The sequence below is a fragment of the Anoplopoma fimbria genome, chromosome 18 (assembly GCF_027596085.1).
Source record: "Anoplopoma fimbria isolate UVic2021 breed Golden Eagle Sablefish chromosome 18, Afim_UVic_2022, whole genome shotgun sequence".
NCBI lineage: Eukaryota > Metazoa > Chordata > Actinopteri > Perciformes > Anoplopomatidae > Anoplopoma > Anoplopoma fimbria.
Window position 1 is genome coordinate 2,917,541 of NC_072466.1, and position 15,612 is coordinate 2,933,152.

At 39.5% G+C, this 15,612-nt stretch overlaps 1 protein-coding gene across 1 annotated transcript in view; it reads right to left on the reverse strand.

Moving 5' to 3' along the window:
• Positions 1-15,612, reverse strand: part of galnt14 (UDP-N-acetyl-alpha-D-galactosamine:polypeptide N-acetylgalactosaminyltransferase 14 (GalNAc-T14)) — a 157,541-nt gene that overhangs the window by 111,744 nt on the left and 30,185 nt on the right. Inside the window, exon 3 of the mRNA XM_054619043.1 lies at positions 12,655-12,824. Coding sequence (XP_054475018.1) covers positions 12,655-12,824 — 170 coding nt within the window. The remainder of the gene's footprint in view (positions 1-12,654; positions 12,825-15,612) is intronic.

The window sequence follows — 15,612 nt, forward strand, 5'->3', positions numbered from 1 at the left end:
CACACACACACACACACACACTCATACCCTCATACCCTCAGGCAGTATTGACCGTTCTCTGGCTCCAGCTCCATTTTAATATGGCCTGAAGGACAGAAGACGGAGGAGGAAGAGGAAGAACAAGAGGAGGAAGGAAGGAGCAGAGCAAAGGGAGGAGAAAGCACTGTAGAAAGAGGAAGGATGGGGGAGACTGCGTGGGCTCGAAGAGGATCAGTGCCGCTCAATATGAGAGTCCCACACACACACACACACACACACACACACACACACACACACACACACACACACACACACACTAACAGCAGAAGTGGAAGTTACAGCGATCTTTCTTGTGAGGAACGGCGGCGACAGGATAGTTGACAGGCACTTACACCAGCCAATCAATGAAGACGGATCAATATGTGACTGGGCCAATCGATGGCTCACACACACACACACACACACACACACACACACACACACACACACACACACACACACACACACACACACACACACACACACACACACACACACACACACACACACTTATGTATACTACCATTACACAGCCCTATTTGGAGCCATGTCACGGTAGACGGTACATAAATTTCACATTAAAGTGTGAAATAAGTGCAGTGTGATAATAATTATGATATTTCACAGCATGTAATTGAGTTCATTTATGTTGAACACTGATGTGTGACATCGGCCTTTATGGGCCATAAGGAAGCCATGTTGGGTAACACTGAGTACATTTATTGACTGTGACATGCTCTTATCCTGCAAACTGACAAAGGTCTCGATCCGTTTTTCTTAATGAGGAGATGTTTTTTATTTCATACCTCCATCACTGCGGCACAATCTACTTTAAAATGTATTCTCAATCTGCATCAAAATACAAATAGAGACAGATGAACAGGGAACGTTTTAGGAGTGGCAAAGATTCATTTATAAGTTATACTATTACGATAATCGCCAACTGTTTTGATTATCCAATAATCCAATAGTTTGAGGTATTTTCTAAAGGGAAAAAAAGCTAAACTTCTTTAATGTGAATATTTTCTGGATTCTTAACACCTCCGTGACAGTAAACTGAATATCTGATATTTAAAGGACGTCATCTTGGGCTATGGAAAACACTATACAACATTTTCAACCATTTTCTGTCATTTTATAGACCAAATGCCAATATTTATTCATGGACAATAAATATAATCATTGCAGCCCTAGTTTTTTTTTCATTGAAATAAGTGTGATAGTTTGTGAAAGGTTGAGTGGCTAGATAACAAATGTAATCCAATGTGAGGATCTAGAACCCCTACACAAGGCAATCTTTATTTAGAGAGAAACGCTATGAGAAGAAAGAGCCAAAGAAGAACAAATAAAATGGTAGATCATTTGGAATCCACCGCTGCACATATCTGAAAGCCATAAACAATCAGCACTATCTTCAGTTTCTATCCTCTGGGTTGTTTAGTGATTATATTTTGTACTTTTGTGTCGAACTCTCTGCTCTGTTTACTTCTGCTGAGAGGAATAAACCACCACAATGGAGCCAGCAGAGCAAAACACAACACCACCCTCTGTGTGTGTTAAAGGGATTCAGGCTGGACTGTTTCTTTAAGTTTCACTATCCATGCCTGAAATATACGAAGGGATTAAAAAACTCTGTCTTTAATCTTCCTCCTCCCCTTCCTCTGCATCTCGCTCCCCAACCACTGAAGTGGATTTAAGAGGTGAAATCAATGAGACGTCAGAGCTTCACTCGGATGTGTGTGTTTAATTCTCACAATGTAATTTCCTGTAATTCTCTGTACTCATCAACAAAGCGCATAATACAAAAAAAAAAAAGGAGAAGTAGGAATTTGGAGAAAACCACTTGAGAACATAGAAAAAGGAACAGAATCCGAAAGCATTGAGCCAAACAAATGTAATCAGGTATCAGAGCAGATGGAGTTTGTAACGCCGCCGTCGTCGTTTCCACATGCGGCCGTCTCTGAGGCAGAGCGGGACGGCTAGCCGAGGCGCTAGCTGCCGTAAAGCCGCTTAGCGTCACTGTCACTCCGTGCTGTTGTAGAGCACCGGGGTGCTTCAGAGCTCAGGTTCCACATCAGCAGATTACCCACAATTCACCAAGGGGATTTCCTCGCCTCACAGGGAGCTTTTCTGCCTGGGTTTGTGGCGTTGTTTTGAATTCTGTGTAAACAGTGACAGGAGTCCCAGAAACAACTTGGACCAGTGAGTTCTGTCTTAAGAGTCCTGTATGATTAATACAATGGTGGGATGTGACTGAATCTGTTTGACTCAATAGTAGCTTTTTAAATATTCAATCAGATAAACTTCATTGTTTTGAGTGGGAATTTGTTATACTACTTTTATACGATATCATTTGAGATTCCATTCTGCCAGTTCAAACCCAAATCTATAAAATGTCACTTGTAAGTCGAGCTTATAACAGGTTTACATTTTTAATTTGTTTTTATTTCATATTAGTTTAGATTTTTTTATTTTTGTTACAAATTTTACTGCTTATTTTCATTTTTGTTTCAGTTTAAATTCACGAAAATGAAAAAAACAAGCAATTCCACAAATTTCTAATCAGAAATGTATGTCAAAAAAATGAATAAACTTAATTTTGCAACACAACATTCAACATTCAGTTCTGCAAATTCATAGACTTCTATATAATCAGATTTATTTTTACAAGCAGAGGAGTCGCCCCCTGATGGACATTAGAGAGAATGCAGCTTTAAGAAACTTGACGCTTGAAGTGGAGTGACAAGAACAACATTTACCTCTGAGATGTGGTATAGTAACAGAAGAAAGTAGCATAAAATACTCAGGTTAGTAAAAACCTTAGAATTGTACTGAAGAATAGTTTTGGAGCAAAAGTTCGAAGTTCAATTCCACCAACCACAGGTCGATTCCACAACATCGTAATTGCTAAATTTCATCATGTAGTCAACACTGAAATCATTAAATATGACTATTGTCTTTTTTTCACTTCCTTATTCAGTCTGACATCATGTTCATGTTAGTTGTTTTCATCGAAGAAAGTCAGAGATGTGGGCGGTTATCAACCAGACGGGTTCAAACAAGTAGATTCACATTTAATCTAGATATCTAAGAGACCGTTTTTTAACCAAATTTAACCTCTGATCTCTGATCTAAACACCAGAATGTATAATGACGTGCATATCAACTAGTCAGTGTTTACTGGGAGGAAGTAAATTGAGTACACTGTGAAGTTTTTGGAGGTCAAATGAGTGTTTCCAAATACTTTTTTGCAGAACCAAAGCCTCGTGGGTTGTTTTATGTTTCCTCCATCTGCCTTTGATACCAGACTCTGTGATCATTCATCACTGGAGCAGCTAATCGAATAAACGAGCATTACGAGGGGAAATAAAACTCATCCAGTGTCAGAGTTCAGACGGGTTTTTGTGTGTGTGTGTGTGTGTGTGTGTGTGTGTGTGTGTGTGTGTGTGTGTGTTCAGGGTTGGTGATCTCAGAGGGCTGAGGAGCGTCTCAGCGTAGGAGGCACCAGAGCTAATACAGTGATTAATGTTTAGCTGCATGTTGTGATTCATGGAAACATGACTAAGTGGTTGACTGAGTGTGAAAGACGCTGACACCAGTGTGCACACACACACACACACACACACACACTTTGCAGACACAAACACACAAAGACACGGACGATGTCATTGACTGACTGCAAGATCTAGTTGGTGATGTGCGTTCAAGGATCACTGGATGACAATGGAATGAAATAATCAGTTACCAACTCAGTGGTCTGGAGTGTTTTTTCCCTCCGTGCAGAACGGTCCTGTCTGTATTTACCAATGGTTACTGGGACGATGCCTCCATTTTGGAGCAGTGACAACAAATCACTGGAGCGTTATCACATCTAGCGTCCTGGCAAAAACAAAGAAAATGACAAATGTGTGCAGGGATTTTTTGGTTGTTATTGTTCAGTTGTGCTTCAGAGGAGAGAGAGGTGATCATTTCACACACTTTAAACGTCACTTTCTTCAACGTGGTGACATTTTTCTCTCGACAAGTGGACAACCCTGTTGTTCTAGTAATTCCCTGGTGCTGTACATTAAGTGTTTTGTTGCCGAGTCACTCTATTATCTTTTAGTCAAACGTCACTTTACATGTATTTGATTGAAACCTTTTTTTATTTGATACCTTTTTCCATGAGTTTGATTTGGGGTCACAAACACAATGTAATTACTGACATTTGTCAAGAGTGACATTCAAACAGACAACATAAACAGAGTTGTCCGTATCAGAAATGACTCTGATACGGCCTTAAATGTTTGATGAGGTGTATGCAAGTCCATGCACCAATCAGATATCACGTTATCAGCTCATTTATCAGCTCATTTATCAGCTCATTTATCAGCTCATTTACACAGGAACAACAGCAACACGTGTCACTCATGTCCTGATCCATAAATCCTGCCTGATCGCTACTGCACATGTGCAAACTAGTAAACACCTGTGATAAACACTTTCATGCACCCTTTTTTCATTTTTGATGATGCAACTTGTGTTGAAGAGAGTTATTTAACAACATCTGTATGCAGTTGGTGGGCAACACAATCCTGCTTGGCTAAATCACAGAGCTAACAGCTAACATTCGGAGGTTGCATTGAGTTACGTTATGATGCGTTCAAGCTCCATTTAGACAATATTTGTATCGGGAGGATCTAATTATAATATATCATGATGTGTTTAAATGTTATCTTGTAAAATGTTTGTAGGAGATTTTTTCACTGCAATATTAAATAGATATTAGAGAGATAATTATGACCCGTTTCACTTCCTAACGCTAGCTATAATTAGCTAACAATACCTCATAAAAACGACTTATGCAAAGACTGTTTTAAATATTTAAATAAAAATATAATTATCATTCGAATTGTGTGTCATTATGCAAATATCCACAAAAGATTACAATAACAGTAAAAGGATGACATTTCGAAGTTTTGACGGTTTACACCAACTTCAAGTTGCAATTAATATTATATAAAAAAAGTAAGAATGTAATATTATTTAATGTAAGTAAGTATTTAGCCAAACAGGTGTTGTGAAGTTATCCTTAAAACAATGAATAACATTTGCACATCTTAAAGATAATGAAACAATAAAATAAACGAAGGAGTTTTTTCTTACGTTGGCACCTTCTCAAATGTTCCTTCTCTGCATTGTATAAAACAGGTTTTATCAGACATCGTAACACGTTTTCCCTCTCTGTTTTCCATTGTCTTGCACTAGAACGGCTCCTTGTTGCCATATCAACCCGTTGTGTGTTGCTGTAGGACACGCCTCCTCTCCGTACTGTATCAGCCCATTGTCTCCACGCTTGGATCACATCCCCGCCGGCGGAGCGGCTGCTGGGCTTATAGACTGCCTGTCTGTCTGTCGGAGAGCAGACGGAGGGAGGTTCCCCTGTTCACCGAGATAATAGCAGAGCGCTGGAGTGGAGTGCTTTATACACACACACACACACACACACACACACACACACACACACACACACACACACCAACACACACACACACACCAACACACACAGCCTATCAAGCTCTGCATGTGGCAATTATCTCTCCTCGCAGCAGCTTGTGGCATCTCCCCCATCTCCTCTCCTCCTCCACCTCTCCTTCTCCCCTCTTCCTAATCTCTACTTGACTTTATCTTCCTCCTCCTCCTCCTCTTTCCATCTTCTCCCCCCCCTTATCTCCCCATCTTTACCCCTAAGCCATCTATTGCGTCTCCTTCCTCGCCTCCTCTCTGCTCCACCTCCTTCAAACTTGAGCACTCGTCCCATACACAACAATGTCCTGAACCATCTTCCCCCCGATAAAAACATCTCTCTCCACACCTCACTGGTCCGTCTTCCCTCCTTTAATGCTGTGACTCTGTAACTCCCAAATCCGTGCAGCACAACTGATCGGATGAGTGAACAGACACTTTGAAGATAAACGTCAGAATCAGACTGCACAAAAAGGATTCTGCAGAAACACTTTTGGCTTTGTTGGTTTCTGGAGCCTTATCCTTATTTCTATTTAACAAATAAACAACACTTATTTGACACCAACGCAAAAATACTTAACAACTTTGCATTCTGACGGAGAAGTCAGCGGGTTGCCATTTAATTATTAGGATTAACATGATTAAAAAAATCCTGGAAGTCATGTTTGTGTTGCTATTGCATCTCAAGAAATGCTAATATTTAATTGACTAATTTGTGAGTGCAACAGGACAAAAACAATTTGATATAATGAGGATTTTTTGAAGTAGATACTTGTTGTAATGCATATAGTTTGTGATCTTATGTTTATATTCTATAGTCTAGTTGTTGTGGATTGGTATATTTAGCGTATTGTAATATATTCTTTATATTGTGTATTTTATAGCTATATATCTCTAGTGTTGATATACCAACTGTGTTTATACTGTTGTACTGGATTTGGGATTAATAAAGTCCATCCATCTATCTTCTTGAAGAGGAATGTCAACATGGATATAAGGTGTATAACCAGTCAGTCGATCTTTATTTAAATAACAATGAAACAATAACAAACTAGAGATTCACTGTCATGAGTTCATACTTCATTATTTCTTAGTTTATTTTTATCGTATCAAATGTTTTTGATAGATGTTTCATCTATTGTACTGTTTCATCAGGGTTTAACCTTAACCTTAGTTTGTCTTGCTTTGTTTCACTGTTTATATAAATACAATTAGTATTTTTATTATTATTACTTGGTACCACGGCAACAGAAGCAAACATAGGAACTAGCTTCCTGTAGCAGGCCAAATTCTTGAGTTCCTTAAAATGTTCACTTTCTTAAAAGCGCTGATGTTTGCTGCTTGACCAGGAACAGCTTTAATCATTTAATTTATTCATATATGGGCAGAAGACACACCTAATAAGCAACGTGTTAAAGTGATAGGTGTAATAAAGGACTCTCCTTCTGCCTCTTTAGATTATTAGTATGAAACATGTGCCCAAAATCCAAATAAAGTAGTAATTACACCTGCATTGCATTCGACCCAGTAGAAGCCGTCCAGTACTTTAACAGTCTCTTACTATATTCCAGGTGTATTTCATCCTGCAGGCTTTACGGAGACTGACCCTGCCTCTTCAGGTCAGACGCCTGCTTCTCTAATCTTTAGGTTATCGTCGCCCCGCTGGGAAAAATACACGACCGGGAGCCTCCTGTCTACACCTGCTGTTCTTTCTCTACAGGAGCTTTCCTCTAGAGCGGTGATCTGCCAGGTTCTCTGGTTTTTGTGTCTTTAGATTTGATTTTTCAGGGGTCGGCAGTGAGTTTTTTTTGGTTGTCAGGTTTACCACCGTTTTGAGAAATTGGCAATTAATGTTTGGATGATTGTTGCATTAGTAATATTTAAATATTACTGAAACAGTCAGAACATAAATGAGACAAAGCTGCATGTGTTTCATAGACAATGATGAAGCAAGTTGTTTGCCTTTGGAGTGAAAAGTTCAACACCACAAACAAATATGTAAATTGATTCAACTAAGGAACGAAAAACAGAAAGGACACTTATGAAGTCTTGGGAGGCGAAGTATCCCGACATCTTTGAGCTGAGCGGAAAATGATACTACAAAGCAACATACACATGATATGTAGATATTAATTACTCAAAATATAAGGTGATTCACGATGGTAATTGCTTGGAAACCACTTTTAATAGTTATTGTTATGGCCTGTTTTTAAAGCTCATTGTTAAAGTGTTTCTGCACTCCATTTCCCAGAGGTCACCTGTCAATCAAACATTGTCCTTCCTTGAATTTTCTAGTGGCGAGGTTTGATTTTCTCTTATCTTCCAGCACTTTGACCACCATCGCTGCTAAATCGAGCTAACAAGGTTTATAATGTGCTTATCCCAAACAAACTGTAAATGTTTGTTTGTTTGTTTGACTGATCCATATCAACATAGAACTAAACTAGAGAATTAAAAAGCATTAACGTGATAATATTCTGATTAAGATTAAGGGCAAACACTTAAATGTGGATCAACAAACATTTTCCAAGAACCTCAGTTGCTTTTTTCACACCTTTATCAATAGCAATACTTTACAGCTTGGCAATAAAAGGGTACATACCTTATAAATCTTAGGAGTAACACTGCAGATAATTTGCTCCTCCTTTTTGGTGCGTTTTCCTACGAAACTCCAGCAACACGTGTCAATTTACGCTCTTACATGCATACAGTCTTTTCAAAATAAACTTCTGTCTTCACAAGAAACTACTTAGTTAGGTTGAGGAAAAGATCATGTTTGGATTAAAATAACTACAGAAGTAGTTATATATTACCTTAACAACAAATATATTATACTCTGCACTTCCGTACTTCAAATACATGCTGTTCTTCTTTGTCAAATAACTCTGTGACAAATACTAATACTTCCGTGACATTGACTTCCTGTTTCACACGGGAAACGAACTGTGGTCTCCTGGTCAAAAGATCTCTGTTTGTTGGACCCATCCGGTCTTTATACATCTTCGTTCAGATTAGGTGGATAACGAAAGTAAAAATTTGTGGGAAATCTACGAATTATGGCGCATTATTCTGCAAGTATGTGCACTATTTCATGAGTTAAAAGTAGGATCTTAAAGTCTGGTCCAGCATATACAAATTTTAAAGAATGACCCAATTTCAAACCTCAGCTCAGTGGGACATTTCATTACATAGAACGTCTATTGAGAAATGTGTTGGCTTTGGCTGCAGTCATCCCAGATAAAGACAAATGCTCCACCACAACACCGTCATTTTCCAATCCTTCAGCGTTTGCTTTCCCTCACTTTTTTTGGTGCTCTTTCTACAAATTTCTGTCACACCACCTTTTGAATCTTTCACCAAACATTCCCCTTTGGAAGCAGAGCCAAAGTGTAGGAAGAGCCTCAGTGAGTCTGCAGTGGAAGAGAAGGTGTTTCTAAGAATACAAAAAAAGAAAACCTCAGCGGCTTCAGTCGAGGATTTCACTGCAGGTTTTCTTTTTTCCTCTCCTCCCATCCCACCAGAGTACAGGCTGCTATCATTTCCCCTGCCACACACTCCTGAGATGTACAGCTACACCGTAACTGAGTTAACAGATAATCACATAACAGCAAACCCCCACCTGTCCACACACACACACACACACACACACACACACACACACACACACTCACACACACACACACACACTCACGCCCTTCATCGCTGTCCTATACAAGATAAATGAGCTCCATCAGCCCCCTACCTCCCTGCTAGCAGATTAATGTGTAAGCGTATCCCTGGTTTCCCGCCTCCTACACACACTTCTCACTTTCTCTGTCACACACACACACACACACACACACACACACACACACACACACACACACACACACACACACACACACTTCTCAGCCGCCTTATGTCAGCTCGACAGCAAATTTCTCTCCTCCGGAAACACAGCAGATGATGCAGACGGTCGACACAACGCATTTAGTTCGTAGCGTACACATGTGTAGTGTAGAAACACACTCACACACACACACACACACACACACACACACACACACACACACACACACACACACACACACACACACACACACACACACACACACAGAGAGTTTGACAAACACGGTGTCAGGAGCTGATGATTGAGTCAGACATCATACTTCCCTTCATCTGCGGGATGCATCTTGAAATCATCACACACACACACACACACACACACACACACACACACACACACACACACACACACACACACACACACACACACACACACACACACATAGTGATATATGTGCCAGCTATGCTAACTGATTTTAGCTTCCTACGTCGGTCGTGGAGTCGTACCCCGCTCTGCTCACCACTACCACCATCCACCGCCGCCGCTGCAGCAGCCAGCCAGGGCTTAGTCATGTTCACTGTGTCCGCCAGAACACACAGCCAACCAATTAACGCCCACATGCAGCTTCCTATTAGAGAGCACGGGTCACCACGAGCTGCCTGCTAACCTCTAATAACAACACGAACACGGGCTTAAGGCCGAGCAGTCACAGCGGGCAGAATGGATGTTCCAGCTGGATGTGTTTGTCTTTTGTATTAATCGACTGTTTTCTGTTCTTTTGCAGCTCCATTAAAATAGTATTAGACACATTACAGATGAAAACAAACACTGGCAATGGCACCTCTTGACAAAAATATGGATATTTTAGACAAAAGAGAAAAATAAAAAACAGAAATGTAGTAAATGAACCTCTTTTAGAGATAATGATGATGATTTTCCCGCCCTGTCCTTCCACTTTCTAAAATATACAACTCTCAACTAAAACCTGAAAAAGCTGCTTTTAGTAAAAGTTACTCAAAAAGGGAAATAAAGTGCATTTGTTGGGGACTATTTTCAGCAGCGGTTTAATCCACATTTGGTGCTCTAGTGAGTATTTGGGGCAGCAGGATGCTTTTTGTGGGATTGAGTCAAAATAAGCTCACATTCACTAACAAATATTGGAGGAAAAATGATATCAGTGTCAGTACTTTTTTGACTTTCTTTACCTTTTCTGTGACACTGAGCTCAAAGCCCATTGGTTCTGATACAAATCTTTACAAACTGCTCGAACTCTTTATGGTTTTACTTTAAAAAAGGGTTAAAACTTTCAAACACAGCTGGTCAATGTAGTTTTTAATCAAACAAAACAGGAGGAAATAGTGCTTTTGTCGGGGACTATTTTCAGCGGCGGATGAATCCAGATTTGGTGCTCTAGTGAGTATTTGTGGCAGCAGGACGGTGTGTGCTGGATTGAATCAGAATAAACTGCAGTGTGTGTGTTTGTGGTGATGAAGGAACAACAGTGAAGCTAATCGATGTGTTTTTAATGGAGCGCTATGGTTTTGAGGAAAAAGAGAGGCTTTGAAACACACACAATACCTCTAAGTTGGTTTTGTTCTTTTCATTGGATTTGTTGACAATAAAGACAATAAAAAAACCTTTTTTAACTTTACGAAAAGTCAATCACTACAAATCTGGATGGAAAGAAAATATTTAACTTGACACAACTTTAAAATTCCACTCAGGAGCCGAAACCACGGGATGAATTTGAAGGGAAATCCATGCACCACTTTTTCTAGAATATCAGTTATTATTATGATTTGGAGCGAATAAGATTCAAGAGACTTAAAAATACACATAAAATAATCATCCTTTTTTAACAAAAGTAACTTATTAAATCTTTAATTGCAACAGCAAGACGACAGGAACTGCTATCATGTGATCCAGCTGATATAGCTACGAAATAAATATGATATAAATGGATCAAAGTACTTCTGTGTCTTGATTGCTCAGTGCATCATGGGAACAGTAGTTCAGGAGGATGTGAGTGTGTTTGTGTGTGATATCCTGGCTACACTGGACCTCCTCAGGATTTCCACGAGTGCCTGGAAGTTGTTGTTTCTTTAAATCTGCAGAAACGTTTCAGAAGGCCTTGGTCAAGCCCTACACCCCCGCCCGACCACTTCACTCTGCTGCCTCGGGCGATTGGTTGCCCCGTCGCTCAGAGGTCCCTGCGGCCGATCCACCCGGTCACAGCTTTTTCTGTCCTGGCCCCTCAGTGGTGGAATGAACTACTAACTTACTAACTAACTTACTTAACTTACTACTGACTGTAAGTCGCTGGCGTCTGCTAAATGACTGTAATGTAACGTAATGAACTCCCCACTGACGTCAGGACAGCAGAGTCGCTGCCCATCTTTCGGCGCAGGCTGAAAACTCACCTCTTCAAGAAGCACTACCCTGAGCCTTCCTCGTAGCACTTATTGCATTCGTATCAGTTCGCTGCACTTATTGTATTCGTATTAGTTTGTAGCACTTATTATATTCATATTAGTCTGTTGCAATTATTGTTTTCATAGTAACTTGCCTCTGCACTATACTTTTGCTCTGGTTTATGCTTTGAGATGCTTGTTTAAGAAAGGAGATGCACTTATGACTTCTGGTGACTAGTAGTTCTCTTGAATACCTATGTTGAAGACACTTCCTGTAAGTCGCTTTGGATAAAAGCGTCTGCTAAATGACTGTAATGTAATGTAATGTAATGTCTGCTGTCAAAGCGACGAGCTCCTTATCTTCCTGCTGAGCGTCTTTCCAACAGACGAGGACGGCGCTCCACTAAGAGGATTTCTATTTGGGTGTTTAATTTAATTTCTTAGCGGACAGACGGATTGTAATTTGGTGTTTTTCTTTTTATGGAAGCCTGTTATTCTAAATTTGTTTTCGTAGAGATTAATAGTTTTGATGGGGTGTGTGTGTGTGTACATACCTGTTGTACTGATCTGTAGTGTCATGTGTGTATTCTGAGGATTGGTTTTGGGTTTGTATGTGTACAGATAAGCTTTATTTCCAGGCAGTACACCCTCGACTGGTTCATCACATTGTACAGAGTGTGTATGATAATCATAATCCTCCAGAGCTCGGGTTGAACTCAGACAAACTTCGACGCACAGGATTCCTATTTTCTCAAACTGATCTTGAATACTGATTCGATGAAAAGGCGAAGTGTGTGTGTGTGTGTGTGTGTGTGTGTGTGTGTGTGTGTGTGTGTGTGTGTGTGTGTGTGTGTGTGTGTGTGTGTGTGTGTGTGTGTGTGTGTGTGTGTGTACCTGTAGTGTCGTGTGTCTCTCAGGGCCCGGTTGCTGGGGATGCGTTCGCTCTCCCTCTGGTTGAAGGCGTACAGCGTGTACGGGTCGTCGCCGGGCTTCCAGCGGCGAGCGCTCAGGTAACCGCGCTCGTCGAAACCCTCCAACATGTCCTCCCACTCTGCATCCGACATCTGCACATCACAAAAAAATAAAGTCAATTAGTATGAAAATTAATAATAAAAATGTTTTATTTATTCATCCGTCCATGTTTTTTCTTTATTAACGCTTTAGTGTACAAATTTTCTTAAATTTGAATTAAAAAAATATATATAGTATTTGCTTGTTTGTCCAACAAGCAGTCGGAAAAAAGAAAAAATGCAACTAATCCACACATTTAAGAAGCTGGAACCAGCAAATGTCATTTGTGCAAAATTAATCAAATCAACCAAATTTATTTTTTCACATCTGTTCAGGTAGATCTATTTCTATTGTGACTTTTACTTGATAATTAAAAAGCAACAAACACTGTTTATATACAGTACCAGTCAAAAGTGTGGACACACCTTCTCATTCAACTACTTTGAAGAATCTAAAATAAAAACATATTCTGGTTTGTTGAGCATTTGTTTGTTCACCACATAATTCCATATGTGTTCCTTCATAGTTTGGATGTCTTCAATATTCAATATTAAAAAAATAAAATAAAAACCATTGAATGAGAAGGTGTGTCCAAACTTTTGACTGGTACTGTAGCTCATGTCAAAAGAACCATTATTTTCTATTTAAGTCGACTTTTCCTAAGATTTCATACAAACCGTTGTGTTAGGATACACTGAGTTATGCAGATGCATCCTCATATCAATCAGTACTACATGGAGTACTAATGATAAACAAAAAGCAAGAGAGGCGTTTATATTGACCGCAAATTGACTTTTCATCGGTGTATAAATGTCATTTATACACCAGTTGACATAATAATGACACAACAATCAATCATGAAATCTATAGAATTGTCCAGCTTTTGTCAATCGACTCAACCACCCGATCGATCGATCAACTACAGTAACGTATCAATGAATCAGAGAGTCATTCACGATGGGATTTAAAGCCAATTGAAACATCTGAGAGCAGAGAGAACGTTTCTTGCTTTGAAGCAGCCGGCTTTTGTTGACTGACATTTTCTTTGTATCAGTCATTGAACTGGATGATGACTGAATGTGAGATTTAGTCATAAATGTCACATTGTGAGTAGCCTGTGATTATCCACCACAGATACGCTGAGTGTGTTTTTTTCTTCTGGCTCTTTAAGAAGCACCAGGAGAGCTTTTAGAGGTGATTTAAGTAAAAGAAGATTCAGTGGGTTTTTAACTTGCTGCTCTTTGGAATTTAACAAGATGAATGTTGGACTTGAGCTTTTCATCCTCTTTGTTCTCTCCTAGTTTTGTGACTGAATGCTGCACTTTGTCTCTCTGCAGCTTCACTGTAGCGATCTGTGCTGGAGGTTTAACGTTGGTTTGGTGCTTTAAAGTCCCTATTCTTTATTTTCTGATCATTATTTATGTCTTTATTCTCCTCAATAAATACACCACTGAAACTGCAGAAGAGTTTAACGGATGCATGTAACCAACTGAAATTGACACGTGTCGCTGGAGTAAGACATCATATGAACGGTTGTGTGAGGATTCATTGAGTAAAATCAGCAGATCAGAATCAAAAACGGTTTATTGCCAAGAATATAATAAACAAACAAAGATGGATTCTGTAGTGGTTTAGCTTGGCAAACAGAATTTACATATGGGCAAACACAACGGGGTCTGTTTGACCTTCACCAACCTTGGTAGGTTTGAAACGCTGTCACAAGGTTTCAGAAGGATGTTTTCATCAAGACCTTCAGAGAGAAACGCTGGTTTCAGCTCTTTCTGTAATGTATGAAAATCCCATGCAGAGGCTTAAAAAACGTGCTGGAGAAGCAGAAGGTAATCCGTCGTACCTTTAGTTTTTTGGTCACTTATCTCTTAGTGGTAAAGAATGAGCATTCAGTTCATTTTGACACGTGAGATTAATGTCTAGCTGCTAAACTGCACTGCATTTATATATCAACCCAAGAGGACAAATAAAAAAGATCTTTACATCTGTAATCTAAATAAAGTAACAAACATAATAGTTTTAAGCCGAATCATTATGTTTTTAATGAACCTAACAAAGTAGTTTTGTTGTGTTTTTGTTAAGTTTTGCTTCAATTTACAATTTTTTTTCGCGAATGTAATCCATGAAAAATAAGTTTCCCCTGAAATATAATAACATAATAATATAATGCAGTTTAGTTGAATGTTAACGTCATTTTTCAGCCGCTCACTCTCAGATGTCAGGGTGTCCTTGAACACATCATTTAGAGAAGACTGTGCTGCACCACACAACACAAACTTAACTTTGACAACAAAATAAAGGTAATGTTAAACATGTGCAATTACTAGTTAATGAGCTACAGCATGCAAAAGCAGCTGTTTGGCCCTTTATTATGCTAATCAGGGGCCAAGTTCTGCTTCATGTGGAACCAGAAAGATCTCAGTGTTGCAGAGAACAAACCACCAAGTCTGCAGAACCCCCCCCACTTCTCCAGAAAAACCCAAACGTTATAAAATAAGATGTAAAATGTTAATGTTGCACATAAATCCTGTTGAGCTCCGAACAGCTGGTGGAGGAAAACACAAGGTGGCGACGGCTTTAATAAAAAAATAATAAATAAAATACATCTCCAGCTGCACTTTGTGTCTGTCGGAGCTCTGCTGTGAGTGTAGTTTAAAGAGGGAGCATATCATTCTATGAGACAGTACAGATGCCTGTTTGCATGCAGGAAGGAGTGTGTGTGTGTGTGTGTGTGTGTGTGTGTGTGTGTGTGTGTGTGTGTGTGTGTGTGTGTGTGTGTGTGTGTGTGTGTGTGTGTGTGTGAGTGTGTATCATTTAAGGTATCTTTTTTGA